This window comes from Leuciscus leuciscus, assembly GCF_965113295.1.
Source record: "Leuciscus leuciscus genome assembly, chromosome: 13".
In the NCBI taxonomy this organism is placed as follows: domain Eukaryota; kingdom Metazoa; phylum Chordata; class Actinopteri; order Cypriniformes; family Leuciscidae; genus Leuciscus; species Leuciscus leuciscus.
In genome coordinates this window covers 18,217,754-18,245,718 of record NC_138737.1, presented here as the reverse complement: position 1 = coordinate 18,245,718, position 27,965 = coordinate 18,217,754, and the positions used below count along the sequence as shown (strand labels likewise).

At 37.1% G+C, this 27,965-nt stretch overlaps 1 protein-coding gene across 1 annotated transcript in view; it reads left to right on the top strand.

Annotated features, from left to right (window-relative positions):
• The window catches only part of ghra (growth hormone receptor a), a 38,508-nt gene extending 11,339 nt beyond the window's left edge, over positions 1-27,169 (top strand). The window contains exons 2-9 of the mRNA XM_082187986.1: positions 3,401-3,510; positions 16,612-16,744; positions 17,387-17,556; positions 17,643-17,821; positions 20,162-20,315; positions 20,441-20,531; positions 21,713-21,782; positions 22,604-27,169. Of these exons, the coding sequence (XP_082044112.1) occupies positions 3,417-3,510; positions 16,612-16,744; positions 17,387-17,556; positions 17,643-17,821; positions 20,162-20,315; positions 20,441-20,531; positions 21,713-21,782; positions 22,604-23,527 (1,815 nt within the window). The 5' untranslated portion in view covers positions 3,401-3,416 and the 3' untranslated portion in view covers positions 23,528-27,169. The remainder of the gene's footprint in view (positions 1-3,400; positions 3,511-16,611; positions 16,745-17,386; positions 17,557-17,642; positions 17,822-20,161; positions 20,316-20,440; positions 20,532-21,712; positions 21,783-22,603) is intronic.
• The last annotated feature ends 796 nt before the right edge of the window (positions 27,170-27,965 follow it).

Sequence of the window (27,965 nt, the reverse complement as noted above, 5' to 3'; positions counted from 1 at the left end):
CAGCCAATCATTAAAATTCTGACAGACGGTGAATACTAAGGACTGGTTGAAACCCACACTGATAGCAAAAAATTATTATATATTTAAGTTTTGCCCTGAATGCTTCAAGCAGCAAATAGATCGGAAACAAACTGTGGCCTGTCATCCACTCAACCACACATTCCGACTGATGCAAAACAGACCTGTTTATTTGCACAACCTACTGTGCAGCGCTGTCCATGTATATATAGAGGCCTATATATAAATGTATATAATGAGGGATTTAAAAGAGAATCATTACAGTAACATTGTTTCAAAGACATGGCCCTCAAATGACAAAAATGTAAATGTTGTCCAAGATGGGTCATGTTATCAACAGCAGAGATATTTTGGAGGTTAAATGGTGAGAAGCATTGCCTAATATGCATGCAATCTGTGAAGCACTCAAGAAGCGGGAAATTCCTTCAGCCAATCAGATTCAAGGGAGGTTCCACCCTCCACCCTCTCATGGCTATCCAGACAATCAGGCCCTCTGTGCAGACTGCTGTGCCCCTTTAACTCCTTCATGGGGTCCGATCCTACCGGCCCTCCCAGTAAATCCAAACACTCCACATGGCGGAAATGCGAGAGAACAGTGTTTGGATATGTCTCATAGAATTGCCAATATAATATAATATAATATAATATAATATAATATAATATAATATAATATAATATAATATAATATAATATAATATAATATAAAATTAATAATAGTTTGGATTCAGTAAGGTTTTTTAAAGAAACTAATACTGTTAAATTACATGGATCAAAAGTGACAGTAAAGACCTTAATAATGTTAGCCTACTAAAGATTTCTATTTCAAATATTTTTTTTTTATTATTATTAATTTTAGCTTTCTATTCATCAAAGAATCCTGAAAGAAATGTATCACTGTTTCCTCAAAAATACTAAACAACACAACTGTTTTTAACACGGATAATAATAATAAATATGATTTTCTTGAGCATCAAATCAGCATATTAGAATGATTTCTGAAGGATCATGTGACACTGAAGGCTGGAGTAATGATGCTGAAAAATTCAGCTTTTCAATCACATGATAAAAATTATTTTACATGTTATTTAAAATTGTAATGAAATTTCACAATACAGTATGGGTTAGAAACAACATGGAAAATGTATTACTTTTTTGGGCAAAGTAATCCCTTAAAGTCACCATTAAATCAAAAGTGACAATTCTCATTTTTTATGGAATTTTGCAGTGTTTATTATAAATGATATGTGACCCTGGATCTCAAAACCAGTCACAAGTCGCACGGGTATATTTGTGGCAATTGCCAACAATACATTGTATGGGTCAAAATGATTGATTTTTCTTTTATGCCAAAAATCATTAGGCTATTAAGTAAAGATCATGTTCCATGAAGATATTTAGTCAATTTTCTGCCGTAAATATATAAAACATTTATTTTTATGAGTGAATGCAGCACAATCGCCAACATAAATGGACAACTTTAAAGGCGATTTTCTCAATGTTTCGATTTTTTTGCACCCTCAGATTCCAGATTTTCAAATAGTTGTATCTTGGCCAAATATTGTCTTAACCTAACAAACCATTCATCAATGGAAAGCTTATTTATTTAGCTTCCATATTTATAATATATATAAATCTCAATTTCAGAAAATTGACCCATGTGACTGGTTTTGTGGTCCAGGGTCACATTTATCTGTGCACATTATTTTTTATATCAATTGACTATTTTAGCCGATCAATAATTAGACATAATAATAGTTAGCTAAATGTTATAGTCACATAGACCAGCTAATAAGCATTGGACCAGCTGTCAATCTGGGTGTGTAGTTCCTTTTACACCTTTGACTGTATGATAGCAGCGTTCCTGTGAGGAATGGGGTCTCATTACTACCTGACTGAGAAGGGCCGTGTCTCTGAGTAGGATAGAGAGGATCAAGTGTTTCTGAGTCTGTATATGCACCAGACATGTGACCAAAGCACATATACATAATTTTGTATACTATTTGGCTTTAATATATCTTAAGCCTTTTCAATGAGTTTAACTAGCTTTTATTTTACTCCGCTTTGTGAATGAGAATACAAAATACAGAAGTATTTTACAATACAAGTATCAACATAAAAAGAGACCGGGTTCTGAAACCTGCATGTTGTTATTCTAACATTGTTAGATGATGAGATGGGGTGAAGCTACAGGTCAAATGCAACAAAGCCAGTTATTTGCTGACTGTGTATTTTTCCACATTTGGAAATTTTGGCCTGGTGCTGTTTTCAACAATCCACTGCCAAGTGCATAATAAAAATAGCTCTGAAGCCAAGTTTTAGGGCAGAACTCATCATTAATCAGATCGGATTCAGAAACATCAGGACGCGGCAAGTCTAAACAACATTTGTTGGCCAATTGTTTTTATTAATTGTCCACTTGATTTTATTTAATATCATTTATTTGACACATTTAAACCACATCAGTGTTTTCTCTATTTTTATCAGGCTGTTTACATAATGTTTAGTTTGACTTTTAAGATCAGAATCATCAGTCTCAAAGGGCCACTGACCTCTCTATGATTTTTTGTGGTGACCAAACAAATATAGTGTACTTATTTTTAGCCTAACTCTTGGGCTAGCTGGATACAACCTGTTCCCCCTATATGCTTGTGACCGTAATTTCTCACTATGTCACTATGTCATCACCATTTCAGACAAACCTTTATCTCTTTTATGGAATGATATTGTAATAAGTGGCAAACGTGGTGAGGGCGAAGGAACATTGACAGAATCAACAAGGTACAAATCATGAAGCGCCCCCATGGATACATAAATCCAAAAATGAATGATGCCAACTTGTCAACAGTATTTCTGTCACACATCTAACTCTAATATAAGTTGAAGCTGGTTTAAATTCTTTATGCTTCATTCCATATGATACTGTTTCACCAGGACCTTTAGCAGAGATAGCATGAACGTTTGACTTTTTGAAAGGTTTTCTGTCGCCCTAGCATAATTTGATAATGGAAATCCTAGTTTAACACAGTATATGTGGAGTATTAGCTTGTGAAAACATCCCCCGCACAGCCTGCATGCTTAAAAGACCCCATGTAACCCACAGATAATGATAAACCCACGTATGGCTGGAAGTGCTGAGTGTTGCAGAGGTTGCGTCTGGTTGTTAATTGTCTGGTTTCCTCATATAGGGTTTCACAGAGACCTGCTAAGTATTAATGGCGGTAACAGCTAGTGCGCTTTGGCGTGAAGGAGTAGGGAAATGAATTGGAGATGCTGAGGAGATGGCCCCGGGGCTCTCTAGGGGTTTCAGCTAAGTATTTGTCAGAGGGGTGTCATCCGGGAGCACCACTAATAATGATTTTTCTTTTCTTCTTTTACCGCACAGGGAGACAGCAGAAGCTATGGCTTACTCTCTCTCTCTCAGTCTGCTGTACCTGGGCTTGCTGTGTGGAAACGGACTGGTGTCCGCACGAGGATCCGAGCTGTTCGCTCCAGGTACTTCACAACCACGTCAAAAAACATGTGTTATTTATTTCACTTTAACACAGTAGTCTGATTTGCAATCAAGTTGGTCAGTCTATACAAAGTAGAATGATTCAGTCTACACTATTTTTTAAATGTTAGCTTATGTAAATATGGATCAGATGAATGTCTTTGGCTGCTTTTTCAGCTGTGCTTACTGCAGCATTTGCAAAATTTCTTCATGGATTGTTAATTTGCATTATTTGTTTATTTTATATATTTTTGATATTTATCGAAATATTTATCGATATTTTATATATTTTTGAATTATAAAATATATTTTTGGCTTTATTTTGTTGTAAAATAAAAATGTAAGAAATCATTAAATAAATTATACAATTAACAACAAATAATTAATATTAATTAATAATAATTCATAAATAATACATTTAATATCATAATTTATATATATATTTAAATGTTACGTGGTAAAATGTTGTAATAGGGATTTCATCAGTCAAAGAATTACAGTCCCCATGAAATCAAATTCAAATTATTTTGGCTTTTAGTATGAATATTTTAGTCTTAAGGTTATCTATGAGATAGTATGCTCCAAAACAATGACACCATTCTCATTTGGAAGATATAAGCATTCAAAACTGCAAATACGAATCAACATTTTTGATGACATCACTCTGCACTTCTGATTTTCTGTCCAATAAAATGCTCTCTAGAATCTGAAGCATGCCGCCACTGCACTATAAATAGACGTTGAAGCTGTGGCTGAAATTGTTCACACTATTGCTATTTTTTTACATGGTGAATGGCACGTAGTGCACTATATAGGGGATAGGAAATGATTGGAAACTAGAACACTAGAAACAGCACTGACGAGTGGAAACCACAGATCTACACAAACTACCCTTTTCAAACTATACATCCTCAGCTGATTATGATCACTGTTTTGCTTTAGCAACAGTTTCATATTAAATCTAAAGGGGGAATCTATTAGACCCTGGCTGTCATAAGCTGTCAAATGCGGCTTTGCCGAGCTCAACGGCTGTGGCCGAGCTGGGATAGAAGTGAAAAGCTATTGGCTATTTTAAAAGGGGGGAGGAGATTTGTCCCGCCCTGCCTTCATGTTTCAGTGGAAATTACGTCACCACATTGAAAAGCGCTGCACATTTCAAGGCACTTCAGTGGGCCTTTAAACTGTAGATGTCTCTGCCAAGTCATTATAGGAAAACCATTGGGCTTGTGTCAAGATTATTCACCTTTGAGCACACAGAACATTTTACTTTGGTCTAGTCAAACAATCCTTCAATAAATAGGTTTTGTTTGAAAGTAAACACATTGACTGTGGTCATCCAAAGTCCAGGGACAGGATACAGTGGCGCTTATGGGATGATGAACCAATTGGGATGCCAACACTGCACATAGCTTATCATTGAGACAGTGATATGTTATGGTGAATAACATTTGTGTAATAGGCTTTCACAGATGCAGTGAATGACTTGGGTTAATGACCCAGTCACTGCACACAAGTTGGAGCACAGACTTTAGCACTTGGATTAAAGTTCGTTTTTCTTGGTTTTCTGTTTGAAAATATTCTCTTTTAATGTTTATTACGTTATTATTTAACTACTATGGACAAAAATATTGCCTTATCACCTGAGCTTTGGAGTGCATGAAAAAGTGTGATGGGGAGTCCAATTATCGTTCCTTTCATTTTTATAACATTTTAAAACAATGATAGGGCTATTAATGCATTAGCAAGATGTTTTAGCAAAGATGTGCTAGAAATAATTACGACATAAAAGATGTTTATTTTCATCTTGACTATGCAAATAATAATGTCATGTTGCCTTCTGAAATCTGGCCTGTCTGAACCAACCTGTTGTCATGACAAAAACAAAAAAACTAAAATTGCTTTCCGTGAATTGTTGGTGAATTCACAAGGTTTTTAGAAAAAAATAAGCATAAAGGTCCATTCCTAAACCTAATCCTCAGTGGGCATAAGCAGATTGTATGATTGTATAATATTTGTATAATATTGTATAAGTGTTGTATAAGCTGATAACTGGAGTTTTTAACACCTTATGAGTTTACTACACATCCTACAGCATTGCACGTTCACTAAAGCACGTTCTGTTTTAGTTATGCTTCTGTTGTCTAGGGTATTTTTCACAAGCAAGTCTGTTCAATGGGTGGTGCCATTGTGTATCTGGGCACCACCCAGATCGTTCAAATGACATAACATTTAAAATATATAAAAAAAATTAATAAAATAAAAATCCTGGGGACTAAAACCTATTGAATGGACTGCACATCTGCCCCTTTCCATGCTGTCTGCCCTGACTAAGGTCTCTTCAGAGGTGTTCTGAGGACAGGCTGCGGTTTGATTGAGAACAGCAGTAATCGTCACGAGTTATGGCTTCGGACAGGGGCCATATTTGTGGACTTTTTTTGTGAGGGAGTTCTGGCAAGTATGACTCTTGAGCTTCGGTTGAAAATTCAAAGACATGAACATGTCTTATGGAGGAGAGAGTGAATTGGCACCCACTGCAGTCAAAGTCATCCGTGTATGCGGATGTGTCTCCAATAAATCAGATGTGCGTGGATCTGCTCTGCACCAAGCGGAGGGGAGTTCATGATAGTACTCCTTTCTATATACTGAAATTATATATACTGCTAATTTCAACTGTAGATTTGTTGTGCTTGAAATACTAGATGATTGTTGGTAGATTTGATATCCCAATGAGGGCCGTACCCACCATTGAGGTCCCCGAGGTCTGGACCTCAGTAATTTTTCGAAATGCATATAATGAAGGTTGTGAAATAATTGACATATCTACTTTGGTGCTGTAAGGATAATGCACATCGCCATGATAACCGACTGCTAAAACCGCTTGTCAATGTCAAAGTGTTTGAAAAGACCAATCAAATCAAAGTAGGCGGGCTTTATGTTCACAGAAGTTGTGAGCGTGAATTCCAGCTCGACGCTTCACGCTTCAGTTATCGGTCATAAAGTGCGATAAGATGTAAGTAGCTAAACTAAACAGCTGTTTTACAATAGAAGTTTTAAATGACCAACAGAAATAATCAGTTTGCAAAGACTGTATCAATCAAAGCTCAGCTTTGGGAATGGAAGATATACAGGTCAAGATAAGGAGACTGAGAGAAGAAGAAAGAGAGAAGGTGATGGAGATGAGAGAGGAAGAGCAGGTATTACATACTGTGCCCAGGATGAGATTAACATTATTACGGTGTATTCCTGTTTAACACAGATATATGTTCTTTGCTAATTACAGTGGAAACCTTTAAGCTCAATTTAACAACACAACCACCTATTATAAATATATTGCCATAAAATTATTGTATAATAAAGGGCATTTTGATGGACAGAGGCCACTGGGCAAATTTGGCCAGCATGCCGGGGTTACGCCCCTACTTTGTGACCACAGAGAGTCAGGACCTCGGTTTAACGTCTCATCCAAAGGACGGTGCTCTTTTGACTGTATAGTGTCCCCATCACTGTACTGGGGCGTTAGGACCCACACAGACCACAGGGTGAGCACCCTGTCGGCCTCACTAACACCTCTTACATTGATATCTTGGTGTTCATTAAAAATATATTTATTCATTCTGCATCACGCATCTCGTCTTTATTGGATTTGCTACACAGCCACCCATAAAACTCTGTTATGGCTGCAAATTTGGTTTTTCTTACTTTTATTGCCTTATTGTTAAGTTTAAAGCATTATGCATTTCTTACATATGAATGATTGTTACCCATTGATGATGCAAACAATACAACACAATAATAAATAAATCACTTTAACATTTACCTCACCATGAATCTATTTACACCATTTATCTACCTAATGTTGAAAAACCAATGACCCCATTAGATTTCACAATAAGTGCATGATGGTTAAGCTATTTACTGCAGTCCCAAGAAACTTGGGTCTTAGCACAAACCAGATGTATAACCATTGTGTCCTTGACCAAGACCAGGTTGTTTTAAGGGGATTGTCCTCTAAATAAATAAATAATTAAACTACCAGAAGTGCCGAAGACTTCAGAGCAATGTGTGCATACACAGGAAACATTCAGAAGCATGAGTAGAATCTTGGAAGTCAGTCTATTTTTCCTCCACTAACAATATGTTCACTAAGGAAGCAAGCCAGTCTACCACTGGAGCAGTGTTTTCTGTTGAGCATGCGGTTTTGCGTTTAAAGGCCTAGTGATTATGTTGCCGTGTTGATTCCTTAATTCTCCCTGCGCCGTGCTGTCTGCCATAACCATCGCACGACACAGGGTCCGCTGTGAGCGCTGAGCAACATCAAAGTCTACTGCTGTGACTCAGGGAGTTTCAGATGCAGGCGGAGCCCTTTTTGGACTGTAGTTTATTTACGCTAGACAGCGGGGTGAAGTCAGGGAGAGAGCTGGGTTTGCTCGCTTTGAAACATGAGGAGAAAGAAGAACAGCAGAGGACAGCAAAGTTTGCCATTACATAAGGCAGTAGTTGGCTCTTTTTGTGCAGAAAACCCCAGATGGACAGCAGGACCACAGGGCCGTTCACATAAAACTTTTTCCACAAGGAGCGTGTGGCCATAAATCAATTCCTCTTCATCTGAAGGCATATTTAAACCTTCTGTGGTAAACTCGCCTGCACATTCAGCATATTGGTTTGCAGAATTATGAGAGAAAAATGTTAAATGTTTGGTTGATAGATTAGATTTTGAGGGACAGAAAAAATGCAAGCAAAAAACAGTAAGCAATTTAACAAGAGCTTTAATGAGAGAATCTCCGGTCAAAGTATGTGACTGTGTGACGCTGTACTTTATTTATTCATTTATTAAAGTGGCAAAAATCCCAATAAAGAAATGATTTGGTAGATTAACTCAAGTAATGTCCTCATTATTACAGTATTAGGGAGGATTATGGTCATTATCGCAGAACCACTTGACACAAATCTGCTGTAATTCAGCTTGCGGGTCTGGATTTGTGTTCACTGATCATCAAAGAGAGGGTCTGCTAATGATGGGCTTACACAGGGCAATTGAAGGCTGCTGTTTGTTTATGTAGCTTTGCACTACATTTGGAATAACGATCATTTGCATGTAAGCAAATGGCGAAAGAAACATCATTATCGGACATTGACTCCTTTTCCTGTGGTGGATATCATCCCCTAAATCCTCCATTATATTCTATATAATGTGGTTTCTACTAGTACTTTCCACTATACATCTAGGCACTGGAGGTTAAGTGAACACTTGCAAAGTATTGAGTTTCTCATCCCCCTTTCTGTACTGTGTGTGTGTGTGTGTGTGTGTGTGTGTGTGTTGTTTGCAGTTATTTTTAACACCAGTTTACATTCTGTTGGAAGTGTCTACTGCCTTCGACCTTTTAGTTTATCCTCAAGAATGTTTAAATGTGACCACACAACAATAGCTAAATAAATTAATAATTCGATAAATAGATCTATCTATCTATCTATCTATCTATCTATCTATCTATCTATCTATCTATCTATCTATCTATCTATCTATCTATCTATCTATCTATCTATCTATCTATCTATCTATCTATCTATCTATCTATCTATCTATCTATCTATCTATCATCTATCTATCTATAATATTGTTAAATGACAACATGGGACAAGTGTTCCTATAAATGCATAAATAATAAACATTTTATTATTTTTATCAGAAGTGTGTGTCTCTAACATAGGATATCTCTCTCTCTCTCTCTCTCTCTCTCTCTTTTTTCTCCACCACCCCTGTCCGTCCTCCTTGCCCCCATTCAGCATAATGCTTTTTTTAAAGGACAAAGAGCAGCAGGTGGTGCTCGTGCTGGACTGTCAGTGAGTATTTTTATGTTCTGGTCTGTTAGACCGATGGTAGTCTGACCCAGCCGCTGACACATATTCTTATGCTGAACACAGTGCTGGAAACACCTACTGCACATTTGGCTTTTGAACACAAAAGTGTTTTCAGAATGTCTGACTGTCCCTCAACCTTTTTTCTTGTGTGTATAGGTGCAATTTGAGGGCCAGAACAAAACCAGCTTGAAATATCTGTGAGCTTGTAGTATTACAAAATTATAGTATTAGGATTTTATTTCTTTTCACCACAGATGAGCTTGATGAATGGAGTCTTAAGTATTGTAGGCTGTGTATAACGGTTTATTATGATTTACCTGGGGGGGAAAAAACACTGTCTGTGTCTGTAGCTCTTGAGCACTGAAATGGTCAACCCAGATAACCCTTATGGAATAGATCTTTCTGAGAGACTTTCTTCCCGTGGGACTTTAATCAGGCATAATTTGGAAAGCACTTCCTTTGCGTGGTTTCTGAGGAAAAGTCTGGCCCCATCGGATTGTACAGACAGGGAAATCATGACTCCCTTTAACATTTTACAAGACATAAGTACGGACACAAACACTTTTTTTATTACAATTTCTACATGTGGGGTGGCTTATCATTTTGTATTTTTAATGCTAGCAAATTTGCATAAAGGTTATTTACTTGCTGCTGTACTTTGCATAAAGGTTATTTACTTGCTGCTGTACTTCTTGCTCTCTTGAAATTTAATTGATTTATTTTAATTGTGTTCATTTTAAATATTGAACCACTTCAGATGTGGTTATGCCGTGGGTCACAGGCTTTTCAAATATGTGCTCATTAGTCAGTGTGTGTGTGTGTGTGTGTGTGTGTGTGTGTGTGTGTGTGTGTGTGTGTGTGTGTGTGTGTGTGTGTGTGTGTGTGTGTGTGTGTGTGTGTGTGTGTGTGTGTGTGTGTGTGTGTGTGTGTGATTGGTAATTAGTTTGAGGGGCAGAGAGAATGAAAATTATGTAATCACTGCTGTCATATTTTGTGCTCATTACTTGGCTTGTTTATTGACCAAGTTGACCCCTTCGTTGCTTAGGTCAGAAAATGTCAAAAACATATTTTTTAAGTGTTTCTGGTAACAACAGCAAAATAAAAACATTGGCTTTTTTTTACTTCACCCTTTACTTCAACTCAAAAATGTAAATTGAATACCTAAAGCAAAAAAAGTTAAGCTTTTAACCTAATTGTGTTTGAAATGATGAGCAATCTGTGTAGCTCTTACCCATTAACAGCCCATTGACGTAATAAATTATACAATCACAACCATTTCATTTAAATTAATCTATTCTAATTCTAATTATGTTGTAAAGCATATTGGTCAGAATGCTTCCAGAAACAATTATGTCGAACAAATAAAAAACAACAAGCTTTCTGTGGATGGTACATGGCAATGAAGCTCATTATGGTTCTGATCTTCTTGTGATAAACATAATGTTCGGTTTTGCCATAATAAAGACTTGGAATCCCTGTCTGTTAACACATTCGTATGCTAATGGACATCATGTTCTCATGCTGTTTTTCTCACAGAGGCTTTATTTACCTACTTTGTAATATTTCTACATTGCTTGAGGTGTCCAAGTGACCTCCTCACACTAAACATACATGTAAAAATAACAAACAGCGTTTTTGGCGCCTTTAAAGGGCACTCTGGGCAGAGGATGCTACTTGAAGTATCACATATAACGTTACCTGGATTTAAATCCATCACCATACACCCAAGGACTTTCAAGGAAATATTCCTTACATGTTTTCATGTATCTGTGCTTTTAGCTCCATAAAAGTTTACTTAATATAACACTAAACTGGGTGAGAACCTGCAGCATGCCGTTTTTACAGAATTAACCTGTGCTTTAATTTATAAAAAAGTTTATTTCAAATTTGTCCATCAAAATCAAAATATGATCTGACCTCAAGCAGTCTTACAGTTCTATTCTGTGAAAACAGCAAAACATGTTTAATGTAGTGTAATGTTTAATATAGTTTACAGTACAGTAACACACAGTATATACAGTAATATTCTCTCTCCATCCATCCATCCGTCCGTCCGTCCATCTGGCCTGCGAACAGGAATCATTTTGATAACGTTTTTCATTACCAAGCAATGCTTAATTTTGTTCAGTCTATGGTGTAAAAAGGTCGTATTAGCAATTAAAGAAAAAACACTTAAGCAAAACATGGTCAGGTCAAAGTGTCTGAATAATTTTTGGTCCCAAATTTTTATACATTTTACTGGTAGTCCACTGTATGAAGAAATTTTGGGTATAATATGTCACAATTTACTTTATGTTGCTATCCTCACTTACATAAATTAACTATAGGTTAAAATATCGATTAAATTATTGATAGATAGATAGATAGATAGATAGATAGATAGATAGATAGATAGATAGATAGATAGATAGATAGATAGATAGATAGATAGATAGATAGATAGATAGATAGATATTATACACACACACAAATAAACTTGAATGGTAGTGTATGTATATGCTATGCTACATCTTGATTATATTTTTGTTTATCATCTTATGTTGTAATTTGTGAATTATATAAACATTTTTGAAATGTTCTGTTTTAATTTTTTCATAAAAACACAATCATAAGAAATGGGATTAAAAATTGTCCTTCAATCTGTAAGGAATTTGTATTTGAGGCAAGACAATCACAGTATAGAAATTCCGTTTTCAGAATGTTTGTTTTTTATATAACTAGCCGTTTCTCTAATAAAAGATAAATAATTGAAGGTAAGACATGTTATGAATGTACCATTCGATTCAGATTAAAGGGCCACAAATGTACAGCTTTGTGAAGTACAGCTTGTCAGTACTCACTTCAGGTGCTGTGTCCTTCAGTGTCAGTATAGGCACAGTGATGCTCACTGTCAAATGGATTTCACAGGGGTACTAAATGACGCACAGCTGTAACCGCATACACAGAAGCTCACAAGATGTTATGTAAGTGCTGTGATAAGTACTCCTGTGTAACAGACACATGCTATTTTCTTCTGTTGATTAGATTCGCTGAAGTATGCACTTTCTTCTGATTCTGCTGTTAAACTGTCATCTTTGCAGCAAATGGGTTGGAAAAGATGGAGCATCTGCTCAGCAGCTCATAACCCTGAGCCAATCAAGACATTTGCTGGACAGCCAGTGATAAAGGTGCTTTTTCAAGTGATTGCAATCCATCAAGACAGTTTAATTGGCAAATGTGGCCAATTTATTCAGAAGTTTGCAGTTAGCCGAAGTGGAAAACATTTGTCCTGGCTTTCGGTCTGAACCAGTATCCTAGTTACCGATGGTCTCTCTTTGCGGGGAGCTGAGTAAACATCATGTTTTTCATTCGTGGGAAATCTTCACCCACACAAGCTGTAGCTTTATTTACGTTTCCAAGCAGTAGGTGTGTGCATAAGCGACATGTTCATTTATTATTCATAAGTAACATAAAAGGAGCGGAAAATTTTTAACGCACAAATCGCACAAATTATTTCACGTCTTTCAAAATCAGTATCAAAGTTCTAACTGAAAAAAAAAAATGTCATTTTTGTTTAGTTGCTACATTTCATACTGGAACAAGTGTTGCATTTCATCAATGATTTGTAATGTCTCTTGTGTAGGACTTATTGGTCAGTCCAAAATATTCACGCCCGCACAACCACATACGCAGATTAGTATTCCACAACACTGCCAACACATCAGAATGATAGATGAGTTCTTTTTGCGCAAGTACTTTGGCTCAAAAGCTCTGACTTAGAGATCACGGTTCCAACAGCATATACTCAAAAACGGCATAACTCACTGTTTGTATAATTGTCAGGAAAGAGATTGTGGTGAAAAGTCCCAGAAAAAGTTTGCGTGCTCTGCTTATTATGAATATGATGGGAGATTGAATTGTAGCAAAGCAAAAGAAAATATAGCCAAAGCACATTTTAAAATTTTTCCTCTTGTACCACATCTGATTTGTCAATTAAAAAGTCTCCCACACTGACATCTAACACAGTTGAAACTGTTCCCAAATCTAAATATTTGGCCTTTTTACAGCTGCTTTTGCAATGTTTTTTAGAGAGCAAATTGTGTGTGCTTGAAGACCGCTGGGCTGATTTTTGCCCCCTTTGCAGCACCAAACCAAATATTGACCAGGAACAATTTAGTAGTGATAATGTCCCTATCTGTTCTGTCCCCATCTTTTCCGCAGTGGCCCACAAATCATCTGTTCATCTCAGACCTAATCTCTTCCATATAGCAGGCTTTTTTATTGCACATGCCGGAATTTCGAGGGGGAGGGAGCAGCAATAACAGAGTTTTGGGAGTCAGAAAGGGAGAGAGGGGGAGTTATAGATACTGAGAAGATCCAGACTAAAGCTTTAGTCTTTATTAATGATTATTTATAGCGAGACACTGACACTGTGTTTCATGTTCAACACGGTAAAGCCACTTGATTTTAAGCAATTTATTGTATAAAGTGCTATATAAATAAACATGATGTGACTTTACTAGAGTGCCGAATTGCAGAGTTTGTGCAAACATATCCGCGTTGCTATTATCAGATTATTATCTTTTCTTATGCTTTATTACAAATGCTTTCTGTTTTCTAATTTTTGTTGTGTGTTTATTTTGTTATTGAGAGGAAAGTGCACAGGACATTTTTACATATTCATCTAAATGTCGCTCTCAGCAGTGTGGGTGGCGTCAGATGTTTGATAACAGTATATCGCTGCTCACGTATTTCAAACTTCGTTTTACCCCTAAGTGAAGAACGAAAAAGAACTTCGCTATGAGTATATCAGGGCCTTAACGGTACAAATATATTGTGCATCCCTGTTTTTTTGTCCGTTTTGGACAATGTGATTTAAAAAATAATAGCCAAGTTGTTGTATTCATATTTAGCGTAATAAAGTAGTTTTCAAATACAGTGGGGAGAACAAGTATTTGATACACTGCCGATTTTGCAGGTTTTCCCACTTACAAAGCATTTAGAGGTCTGTAATTTTTATAGGTACACTTCAACTGTAAGAGACGGAATCTAAAATAAAAATCCAGACAATCACATTGTATGATTTTTAAGTAATTAATTAGCATTTTGTTGCATGACATAAGTATTTGATACATCAGAAAAGCAGAACTTAATATTTGGTACAGAAACCTTTGTTTGCAATTACAGAGATCATACGTTTCCTGTAGTTCTTGAGCAGGTTTGCACACACTGCAGCAGGGATTTTGGCCCACTCCTCCACAGACCTTCTCCAGATCCTTCAGGTTTCGGGGCTGTCGCTGGGCAATACGGACTTTCAACTCCCTCCAAAGATTTTCTATTGGGTTCAGGTCTGGAGACTGGCTAGGCCACTCCAGGACTTTGAGATGCTTCTTACGGAGCCACTCCTTAGTTGCCCTGGCTGTGTGTTTCGGGTCGTTGTCATGCTGGAAGACCCAGCCACGACCCAGCTTCAATGCTCTTACTGAGGGAAGCAGGCTGTTGGCCAAGATCTCGCGATACATGGCCCCATCCATCCTCCCCTCAATACGGTGCAGCCGTCCGTTCCCCTTTGCAGAAAAGTATCCCCAAAGAATGATGTTTCCACCTCCATGCTTCACGGTTGGGATGGTGTTCTTGGGGTTGTACTCATCCTTCTTCTTCCTCCAAACACAGCGAGTGGAGTTTAGACCAAAAAGCTCTATTTTTGTCTCATCAGACCACATGACCTTCTCCCATTCCTCCTCTGGATCATCCAGATGGTCACTGGCAAACTTCAGATGGGCCTGGACATGCGCTGGCTTGAGCTGGGGGACCTTACGTGCGCTGCAGGATTTTAATCCATGACGGCGTAGTGTGTTAATGGTTTTCTTTGAGACTGTGGTCCCAGCTCTCTTCAGGTCATTGACCAGGTCCTGCCGTGTAGTTCTGGGCTGATCCCTCACCTTCCTCATGATCATTGATGCCCCACGAGGTGAGATCTTGCATGGTGCCCCAGACCGAGGGAGATTGACCGTCATCTTGAACTTCTTCCATTTTCTAATAATTGCGCCAACAGTTGTTGCCTTCTCACCAAGCTGCTTGCCTATTGTCCTGTAGCCCATCCCAGCTTTGTGCAGGTCTACAATTTTATCCCTGATGTCCATTGTGGAGAGCCATTGTGGAGAGCCATTGTGGAGAGGTTGGAGTCTGTTTGATTGAGTGTGTGGACAGGTGTCTTTTATACAGGTAACAAGTTCAAACAGGTGTAGTTAATACAGGTAATGAGTGGAGAACAGGAGGGCTTCATAAAGAAAAACTAACAGGTCTGTGAGAGCCGGAATTCTTACTGGTTGGTGATCAAATACTTATGTCATGCAATAAAATGCAAATTAATTATTTAAAAATCATACAATGTGATTTTCTGGATTTTTGTTTTAGATTCCGTCTCTCACAGTTGAAGTTTACCTATGATAAAAATTACAGACCTCTACATGCTTTGTAAGTAGGAAAACCTGCAAAATCGGCAGTGTATCAAATACTTGTTCTCCCCACTGTATCTCTGTTTTTACTGTAAAATCACAAGAATATGTTTTTCTTATTTTAGTAATTCAGCAAACCCTCACAAGCAAGGTTTGGGTTTACATTATGTGTGGATGTGGATGTGCTTTCGTGAACTCACTTAAGCCACTGAAAATCCCTTCCCCACACGATCAGTCCTAACCAGCGTCGCTGTGAGGGCTGTTTTGCCGTGCTCAGCAGCTGTGGGATGGAGGGAAATATATCTTGTTGTCACTAGAAGAGGGCTGGACGAAGGAGAATGGGAAAAATGGTTGTGCTGGAGATCCTCAGCAGAAACGTTTCTTCAGAGTAAATTAGATATTTAACGGCCCTCTCCATTCCCAAAGCCACTATTCATTTAAGCTAGATTTACTCTTACAGGTACAATTTAGAAATGGATCAAATAAAAACACGGTGTCATAGAAAATCTTGATACCTAGAGGATTTGGTGCCACATGCTAGCTCTGCTGATTTATACTGCAGTTAGAGGGCGAAATAGAGGGCGAAAATCAATTGCATCCTCCAAGTCTTATTTATGGCTGCGCAAAAGCAGAGGATGGAGAGGACGGCTGGTGAACTTGGCACCAGAGGAGCTCAACTGCAGAGGACAGAGTTCACAATGTGCCAAAACATAACATGCATACAGTACATATATAATAAAAAGAAAATATTAAGATTTAATTCAATAATAATTGATACCTTCGTTTTATCTTCCCTTTCTGCTTCAGATCCCAACGGAGGACCTCATTTTACGGGCTGCCGCTCCAGAGAGCAGGAGACCTTTCGTTGCTGGTGGAGTGCTGGGACCTTCCAGAACCTCACCGAGCCTGGAGCACTCAGGGTCTTCTACCGGACCCAAAAGTAAGAGACAATTTCAGTATTCAATTTCGGACGCAATGTCCATGAAAAGGTAACTGAAACCAAAAGTGAACATGACATTAATATAATATATATATATATATATATATATATAAATATATATATATCAAATATTGTGTATGTATATATATCAAATATTGTGTATGTGTGTGTATATATATATATATATATACAGTATATATATATATATATATATATACTGTATATACATATATGATATAGTATATAAAATATTGTCATGCTTAAATTGTGTGTTATTTGGCAGAATATTTTATATGACTATAAGCTAAAGTGAATATTTTAAGTGCTGTGGCTTCTCACCAAGTTTTTTACCGTTTTAAGTAAACTTTTCAGTACCTTTTTTACTTTTACATGCGGTTTTAACAAATGAATGATTAAAAGTGCAAGTAAAATATGTTTTAATTAATGAGTTAATAAAAGCTGCATTCATAATAATTATCAAATAATCATCAAACGCTGTTTTCATGATGTCATTTGTAAGTATTTCAAGTCAACTACCATACATTTACGGATAAATCCATGCAGTGCAATTTACTGAGATGTCTAATATTCGTATATTCGTACACATCTAATGTTATGTTTTCATTATTATTTGATATTTAGTGTCCTCTCTAGTGAGTGGCAGGAGTGTCCAGACTACACACGTACTGTGGAAAACGAATGCTACTTCAACAAGACCTTCACACACATCTGGACCTCGTACTGCGTCCATCTGCGCTCGGTTCCTCTGAACATAACCTATGATGAGGCCTGCTTTACAGTGGAGAACATTGGTAAGTTAATATCTGTGAAAATGCTTCATTAAGGTTTTGACACATCTATGTTGGAGGCCTGACTTCAATGTTTTGTGACTTCCTAGTTCATCCTGACCCACCAATTGGGCTGAACTGGACTCTACTGAACGTGAGTCGCTCAGGGTTGCACTTTGACATCCTTGTGCGCTGGGCTCCCCCTCCGTCAGCAGATGTGCAGATGGGCTGGATGAGTCTGGTGTACCAGGTTCAGTACCGGGTCAGGAACACCTCCCAATGGGAGATGGTATGTCTCTAGCACCAGAAAAATTTTATATTGCAGTTTGCAATGATTTTTTTTTACAAGGAATTATTGAAGTAAGAACATTGTGTGTGGGGGAGACTCGTTTTATTCTCAGCCATACATGCGACTTATAGTCACAAACGTCATTTATTTTCAGCCTATACCTGGATGCTGAAATTGCCATGCATTCAATATATATTAAAAGCGATTTATGAAAAAAACGTTTTACAAAAATGTACGTTTTCTTGGCTTCAAAAGTTTGGGGTAAATAAAAATAATAATACTGTTATCAGAGAGGCTGCATTAAATTGATCAAAAGTGACAGTAAATTATAATGTTTATAATGTTACAAAATATTTATATTTCAAATAAATGCTGTCCTCTTGAACTTTATTCATCAACTAATCCTGAAAATCATGGTTTCCACAACAATATAGCAGCAAAAACAAGAATCATTACTAATAATTGAGTAGAAGTAATAAATGATAATAATTTTGCACTAAATCAGCATTTTAGAATGATTTATGAAGGATCATGTGACACTGAAGACTGGAGTAATGATGCTGAAAATTCAGCTTTGGTATAAATGATATTTTAATATATATTCAAATAGAAAATAGTTATTTTATTTTGTAATAATATTTCACAATATTACAGTTTTTACTTTATTTTTGATCAAATAAATTCAGTCTTGGTGAGCATACGAGACTTATTTCAAAACCATTAAAAATCATAATTATTCCAAACTTTTGACTGGTAATGTATAATTATATTTATACTAGTGCTGTCAAATCAATTCATTGTGATTAATTGCATGCAACAAAGTTTTTGTTTATAAAAACTTTTATAATATATGCGTGCATGAATGTGTATGTGTGTGTGTGTGTGTGTGTGTGTGTGTGTGTGTGTGTGTGTGTGTGTGTGTGTAAATCATGACTCCCTTTAACATTTTACAAGACATAAGTACGGACACAAACCCTTTTTTATTACAATTTCTACATGTGGGGTGGCTTTATCATTTATCATTTAATGCTAGCAAATTTGCATAAAGGTTTATTTACTTGCTGCTGTACTTCTTGCTCTCTTGAAATTTAATTGATTTATTTTAAATATTGAACCACTTCAGATGTGGTTATGCCGTGGGTCACAGGCTTTTCAAATATGTGCTCATTAGTCTGTGTGTGTGTGTGTGTGTGTGTGTGTGTGTGTGTGTGTGTGTGTGTGTGTGCGTGTGCGTGTGCGTGTGCGTGTGCGTGTGCGTGTGCGTGTGCGTGTGCGTGTGCGTGTGCGTGTGCGTGCGTGCGTGCGTGCGTGCGTGCGTGCGTGCGTACACACACAATCACAAACAGTACATATTTATATGTATTTATACTACTCTGTAGTATCTTAATTAAAAGGATTGTTATGGCATGCATAATTGTACAAATGCTGTTTAAATAATATATTTTTCATATTAATATATTAAAATTAACCTTTAACATTTCACATCTGCCAGTCAGAATCAAGCATTCAGCAGTGCTGTGGCATGAAATAATATAAACCTAGAGAATCCATTTAGCAAAGTAAGGCAGAGTTCATCAGACCATCACAGAACATTCTGCTCCAACTGTTTTGATCTTCCTCTCTCGGTGGACTCTCAGCCATTGCGGTGGAGAAAAATGGTTGTACCATCCTATTTATTGTATTCTGAGAAATACAATTTTGTGTTGGAGACGCAACATAAGCCAGTATTCATCTACTCTTTCTAAAAGGGTCACCACTGGTCCAGAGCAGTCCTGTGTGCTCTGTAATTCAGGCGTGAGTTGGGAGATCTTTGCGTCTGGCAGGATCTTTAAGAACCTCTCTCTCAGTTTACACTCCTTGACAGCCACTTTCCCCCGGCCTACCCGATGGTCCTGCCCAGACTGAGCAGAAGCACGAAAAACCACATTCAGCCACATGTTAAATCGCTGCCGTATGCTGCCAGGCCTGAATGCAGAGGGGAATAATTCACTGTTATATTTCTGTAGGTCACACACACAAGTACTTTAGATTTTAGTTTCCCCAAGGGTGTTTCACAGTTATAAACTTTAGGAGTATTTTTAGTGAGGTTCTTGACTGTTATTCTCTTTGTGGGTTAAAATACGGTGCTAAAATGCCATTTTACAAATCTTGGCTTGGAGAAAACATGGCTGGATAGACAGATAGATAGACAGACAAGACAGACAGACAGATATTAACAGACTTTGAGAAAACATTATTCTCACATATCCATGTCACGTATCTAATTGCTCACAAATGGCAGTTTTGTTTTTACTCAATCCCCTGATTTCTTATTTACTTTTTCATCCTCTTCTATTGCAGCTGGGCCTGGAGAGTGGCACACAGCAGTCCATCTACGGTCTACTCACTGATAAAGAGTATGAAGTCCGTGTTCGCTGCAAGATGTCAGCCTTTGAAAACTATGGCGAATTCAGCAACAGCATCTTTGTCCATGTGGCACAGATACCTAGCAAAGGTTAGTCAACATCAAGAGCTTAACTTGTTTTTTGCAGAAAGTGAATCCAGCTGTGCAGCCGAACCATCATGAATAGTTTAAGCAAAATGCTTCAGGGTAAGGAAAGACCATTTTTCTTTACGCAGAATCAACATTCCCGAAGATGTTGGTGTTGATTTTTGGAGTGATTGGAGTGGTGATTCTTCTTGTCCTCCTTATCTTCTCCCAGCAGCAGAGGTGAGAGATTTTGTTTATAACACCTATATTCTTTGTGTATTTCACAAAGAAATATATAGTCATATTGGTCATATTTCATCCCCAAATCAAAATATATATTTCTTTAATTAAAAATTATATTCAGCACAATAAAAAGGAAGCCTTTTTTTAAACCATTTAGATTTAAAAAGTAAAAATCTGCATTAATAAAATTCAATACAACAAATACAGTGGTAAACAATTATAAATTTTTTTGTGCAAATGTACTTTAAATGTATTATTTCATATTCTAATATATTTTTATATAATAGTAATAATAATATTAATTCATTATTGTTTTAAATAAAATACACACATATATATATATATATAAATATATATATGTGATGCGATCTGGGAAAACCCGTCGGATGTCGCGCTGGGCCGTTTTCAGTAAATTCCAAAATAGTTTGAATGTCAGTTTTTTGTCAAAAAATTTTTTTCATTAAAGTATTATTCTATAACATCTTTTCTCTTATCTCTGAAAATATCTTGGCAAAATTCCCTTGTTTAGTGCAGAAAAACAGCGATAGTGTCAAGCAGAAAATACTCTCTTTCTCTAATGCATTCTATGCGACCATTTTCTCTAACGCACGCAGAGGTAAAAAAAACAAAAAACAATCGCCGTATATCCCATACACCTGTCCGTCTCTTAACACTACAAAGATAGTTTACCTATAAAATAAACCACATAACATGTACAATGAATGTGTATTAGTGCGCATTTCGCGCCAATCCTGTTTAAAAAAAAGAGTGCCAAGCGTCCCGACGGTGACAATTAATTAAACCTGTTTTTCTCAAAATTCCGTTTCAGAAAATCATAGCGATCGGCCGACTTCAGATAAACATAACTTTTGCTACCAACAAGCTATGATAAAAATAAAAACAGATTTAGGAAGGGCTTGATACCAGCTTCCATATGATATCAAAACCTGTAATAGGTAAAATTTCACCATGTGGTGGGTTTTCCCAGATTGCATCACATATATATATATTATTTGTTTTTCATCAGATTTTTTAGCATTTATTTTGGGGTGAAATATGACCCGAATGTAATTTGTTTCATGTTAAGCTGTAAACAGGGAGTTGCTTTGACTGTACACAATTACAAATTCATAAAATGGTTTGCATTTACAACATTTTGCTAATTTTTTTCCCCACAGGTTGATGGTAATCTTTTTACCACCTATTCCTGCACCTAAAATTAAAGGCATCGACCCAGAGCTGCTAAAGGTAATTTTGCATAAAACAGAAGACTTCGCATTTCAGTCTTCATGTATGTTCATCATTTTGTTAATCTTTTTCATACAAATTATATTTGTTTTGGTTTTGCAACTACAATTAATTATAACCATGTGTAATACAGTATGGATAGAATTGAAAATGTAATGCCTGGTGCTTTTCTGTTTATAAATATGATAGGAAGAACATTTTTAGTTCACCCAAATATGACAATTCTGTCATCATTTAATCACCCTCAAGTTGTTCCAAATCTGTATGAATTTCTTTATTCTGCTGAACACAAAAGAAGATATTCTTAGTAAATTTTTGTGAATGGCAAAGGCATTAGGCTAAGCCTTGCATGTTGCACATTATAAAATGCATTACAGCAATTATCATCAAAACAATGAGAGGTGAATACATAATTGCAAAGTCTTTCATTAGAATTGTTCAAATTGCGGCATTGTAAAATGTTGCCTGTTTACGAATCTGGCATGAGTTGCAAAATGGCAGGAATCGCTGCAGAGCGATTGTTTTGAAAAGGTCATAATTGTTGACATGTTGTGGCCATTCTCCAGTAATCTTCTACTTCCAGAAAGCACTGGGACTTAGTTTAACAACCCTCATACTCCATTTTTAGAGTCCATTTTAAGCATTAAACAATTACACCCCAGAACAAACACACAGATGCCCACATGGAAATGCTGTTTTTGATGCATCCAACAATACAAATGATTTTGAAAATGAGTGTATTTGTTTTATTAAATTGTTTGCATACAGGACTTTTGTAGGTCCTCTCTAATAATACTATATATTCTCTCCTTCACAAACAGAATGGAAAGCTTGACCAGCTCAATTCTTTGCTGAGCAGTCAAGATATGTACAAGCCGGACTTCTATCATGAAGACCCATGGGTGGAGTTCATCCAGCTGGACCTTGACGACTCTGCAGAGAAGAACGATGGCTCTGATACGCAACATCTGCTGGGCCTGTCCCGCTCGGGCTCTTTTCGCGTCCTTAATTTCAAAAGCGACGACGATTCAGGTCGTGCTAGCTGCTACGACCCAGAAATCCCAGATCCTGAGGACATGGCTTCCCTTCTGCCTGGCCATTCTGGACGAGGAGAGCAGCACCCGCTGGTTTCCAGAAGCAGCTCGTCTATCCCTGACCTCGGCGTGCAGCAGACATCAGAAGTAGTGGAGACGCCCGTTCAAACACAACCTGCTGTGCCCAACTGGGTTAACATGGACTTTTATGCCCAAGTAAGTGATTTCACACCAGCGGGAGGAGTGGTGCTCTCACCTGGACAGCTCAACGGCTCTCCAGAGAAAAAGAAAGAGGAAGAAAACGAGAAGAAGATACAATTCCAGCTGCTTTCCGACGGAGCCTACACCTCAGAGAACACGGCTAGGCAGCTTCCCGCCGACGTGCCGCCCAGCCCTGGTCCTGAGCAGGGGTACCAATCATTCCCAACCCTGGCTGTTGAGGGGAACCTCTGGAATGGAGAGTACCTGGTGTCCGCCAGCGATTCCCAAACCCCGTACCTGCTTCCCGAAGCTCCTCCAGTCCCCATACTGCCACCAGTGTCAGACTATACTGTAGTGCAGGAAGTGGACGCCCAGCACAGCCTCCTCCTGAATCCTCCTCCCTCGCAGCCCACGGTCTGTTCGCACAGCCCAAACAAACACCTCCCTGCGATGCCAACCATGCCTATGGGGTACCTCACCCCAGACCTTCTGGGAAACCTGACTCCATGAAGAGACTAAGAAGCGCAAAGTTGATGGTCTTGTTGTACAATCTCACTGTTGGAAACCAAAGTTGCAAGAACAACACAGGACGGATATAGCATTTTGTTTGGGAATTCTGCACATGGATTTACTCTGCTGTACGCTACAAAATGGACTACGCTGAAAACGTTTCTTCTCTTTTCTGCTGTTGCAGTTACGCTACGCTAGCTCGCCGAGAGAGTTATGATGCGTTATCGATTTACAATCAGAAACGTCAGCTGGTTACAAGCAAAATCACTACAGAAATATGCTCGCTTGCTGTGTCAGAGAACCATTTTGAAAATGTGTTTATATTATTACAAAGTTACAGGTGTAGTGGCATTGGGATGAAAAATATCTGATGAGATCAATTCAAACATATCTTTATACAAAATTGTTTACACACAGATAAAAGACGCATCACTTTACTGCAATTCATCAACCCACATTTGCTCGTAGATGGAATATTAAATATATTTCATTGCATCATATCACAGTACCAGAAACATTTCGTTTTGTTGACGAACGAGACTCATTATTTTTTTTAAATCTTTTTAGGAGAAAAATGAATGGGAGCCATTATGTGTGCTCCATCCATCCTGCACATTTTATCCTTTGCCATAGCCATATTATTTTTCCAATATGCTAAAACGCTAAGAAATGGGGTTGTGTATTTTAGCATCACTATAAATGACTGTAATACTTGCGATCATTGCTAGAAAAGTGATTGTAATGATATTAGCCCACAGAACAAGTTGTTACCTTGCCTTGTTCAAAGATCGAGAAATGAACTTGTCTTTGTTTTGTATTAATGTATCCAGGGGAATTGTCAAAAATTAAGCATTTGTAGTCTTTGCTGTGCAATGCAAACCGAATGGCAGGTTTTCTTATATTTGACCTTTGTACATGTAGCAGTTTTATATTGACGGAGACACTATAAATGTATACATGCATTTACAATGGGAGTTACATTATGGAATAGCTGGGAAAGAAGTGCCAATTTTTGGACTTGTTGTATTACACAAAGACTGGCCATCAAATGAAGCTAAATCGTTCTTGCCAGGATAATTTACTCAATGATGGAACAAAGCTGCTTTTAACTAGAGCTATTTTATGAAATAATGCATTATAATATAAGAAATAATAACTGGAGATTTTTTATTTGCGATCATAGACTGTTAAGAGTTCTCAAACCACATGTTGAAAACCTAGTCGGTGGATTTCTCACAGATGTAATTGTATGCTGTTGAAAAGTTTGTACAGAAAAAGTGTTGCTTGTTAAGTTGTATAGATGAGCTTATTTTGAGCGCTTTGTCACTCTGACCTGTTCTCTGTTTTTAGAGAAACACAGTGGAGGTATATGATGGTGAAGAAGGAGCTTAATTGGTCCTGGGTTTGCCTATGATGCTTGAATACTGGGTCCTAACTTGTTTTAGGTGTCTGTTGTAGTTGCAGTGCCTTCCAAAAGCGTTTGACTTTCTCCAGAGGTATTCAGACAGTCTCACAAACCGTTTCTTTTGTTATCTTTTACATAATGAATTGCTCTTAATACTTCATATTGCATATGCCAACAAAAACGAAAGAAATAGATGACCCGAAAATGATAATTCTGTCTATATTTAAGCAGTTTTAATGCAGATTTTAGTCTCATCATTTGCAAAGACAGTAGTGACCGAAAAACCCTAAAAAAGTAAGATCCATAAAAGTGGCCAGTATGACTATGCGCAATATTCCAAGTCACCTGATGTCATTTGATATCTTTGCGTTAAGAACAGACCAAATTTGAAGCCATTATTCACTGATACTTTAGTTCTATTCAGACTGGGTCATGAAGTCAGTGAGTTGATCCATTAATGAATTAATTGAAAAGAACAAACTCAAAAGAACAATTCAATCACATTTCCGGTTCGCTGATCCAGCAGTTGAAAGATTTCCATTGAATAACGGCTTCAGGGAATATAGGGCGGCAGGACACCTATGGATCATTTTTGGGTTTTATTTTCAGAGCTCGTCACTATGAGCCACGAGGAAGATTTTCACAGTTCTGTCTTAATGTTCTTAAGAACGGCGTTACTGTGAACATAAAAATGGCAGAATGTTAATTTTGGGTGAGCTGACCTTCATAAATGACTCTATTTACAGACTGATCTACCCTGTTGATGTTCTGCCAGGTCTGTACAGATGCCATGAACAGAACCTGCTTGTTTACGACAGACTTTTTGGTCAGTTTTTTCTCCTTAGTATGTGAAAGGTCTAAAATCTGCTGTTATTTTCAACCTACACGTAGGTTAACGTGTCCTTAAGTTGCTGACTGTCCACACGCAAATGATGGAGTTATTTTATCGTCTCAGACCCACAATTTTTGTTTACTGAGAAAGATTTTAAATTGCTTTTGGAGGGCAATGTATGTGTTTTCATAATAACAGCTCAGGCTAATCAAATGTATTGTTGATTTAATAATTTATTTTGTACAAGTGTTCTATTGTTCCGCAGTAGAATTAACTCCCGTAATTATGATGCTGAGCCTTTGTTATTGTACAAACACACAGGTACGCCTGAGACAAATGGAGCCAAAAACTGTTGAACAATGAGCCAGAAGGGAGGACTTGATGCTGAAGCTCATATCAGAGATATATGTAGTGTAGATATTGGTGTAGTGAAAAAAAAAATTGTATGGTACAGGAGAAAGTATTGTTTTTTTATATTGAACTTGAGTTTGGGGAAAAAACAGTTCAGATATTTACTTTTATATTATGACATGCAGAAATTTACTCGCACATAATAGATATTTTAATAGTAACCCAGCCCACACTTTATGTGCCTCCATACACATAGAGCGGGACATAAGCTAAATCCGTAATAGTAAAGCATAGATAAGGGGTAATGATTTCACTTTTGAAGTCCAGCACATGTTTATTATTTTACATATATATATATATATATATATATATATATATATATATATATATATATATATATATATGTGTGTGTGATTAATAGTGGGTCTATACATAATGTAGTCAATTTTTACACTGTGCTAAGCAACGTGCCATTCTTTTATATGTAAAGATATTGCCTTATTGAGAAATATCAAGTATTATACACCTCTGCTGCTGCCATTGCTGTGAAACCAGCATGTTCATGTTTTATTGGAAATGTCTTAAGCTCTCATGATATGTGGTGTACGATATGCATTTTAGCTTTTGCTGCTCCTCTTTCTTTCCTCCTCATGTAGCATTTTCTTATGAATCTCTGTCTTTTGGGTAAATTCTTAAAATGCATAGGTCTGTCTGAACACGCAAGTTGACAAATGCACATGATATATAGACATGCTATAGTACATTTTATCTTCTGTAGGCCTATGTTTAGTCCTGTATGTCTGTGGCTATATATTTTTGGAGCAGTTTTATGCCAATTTTTCTTCAAATGATGTGTTTGCCTCATGGATGCACGCCGCTGAGCATTATTAGAGACATTATAAAGAACTCGATTCAGGTTTATTTTTGAAACATTTGTACGGTTTGCTTTTGGAATTGGTTGAATTCGTTATACCTCAAATGAACGTAATTTGCAGCAGTTGCTTTTGTTCTGTTTTCTTCAATTTAATAAAGATAGCTTCAAACAATTTGATTTATCTGTGGCTGTATGCTGTTGGTTGTTTCGTGTTTTATTTAATGACATGGACCGTTAATTTAATCTCGGTGTGCTGTACTGGATGAATGTGTGTACTGTGCGTTTGAGTGTTACTGTGAAAATATACATTTCAGCTATTCAAGCATAATTTCCCTCAAGGTGTGAGCAGACCAGTAAAAATGAACTGAAATAGCACTGGACATAAGATTGATTGTGAACAACAAACGGAAAACCCTCCAGCATGTTAACAGAATCATTTTTTTACCAAGCAATATAAGGAAAAAGTGTTATACTTGCATTATGGGCACCCAAGAGTCTGCATTTATATAGAAAAAAACCTTTAAAAGTGAGTTCTAGTAAACCTATTGTCCATAATATATATATATACCGTACCGGTTAAAAGTTTGGAAACATTAAGGTTTTCTCTAAAGTAGTCTCTTAATCTCACAAAGGCTTAATTTATTTGATCAAAAATACAGTAAAAACAGTCATATGTGAAATATGATAAAAATTGTAATCAATTGTAGCTGTAAAATTTACTGTAAATTTAAATTAACTGTACATTTTCCTGTAGCTCAAACATTAAAGCGTTGGTGCTTGCAACGCCAAGGTCATGGGTTCGATTCCCAGGGAAAGCAAGACCTGATAAGAATGTAAATGTGTTCCTTGAAATGCAACGTAAGTTGCTTTGGATAAAAGCGTCTGCCAAATGCGTAAATGTAACTGGTTTTTGTTGTAAAATATTAAAAAATATTACTGTGATGCAAAGCTGAATTTTCATCAGCCATTACTCCAG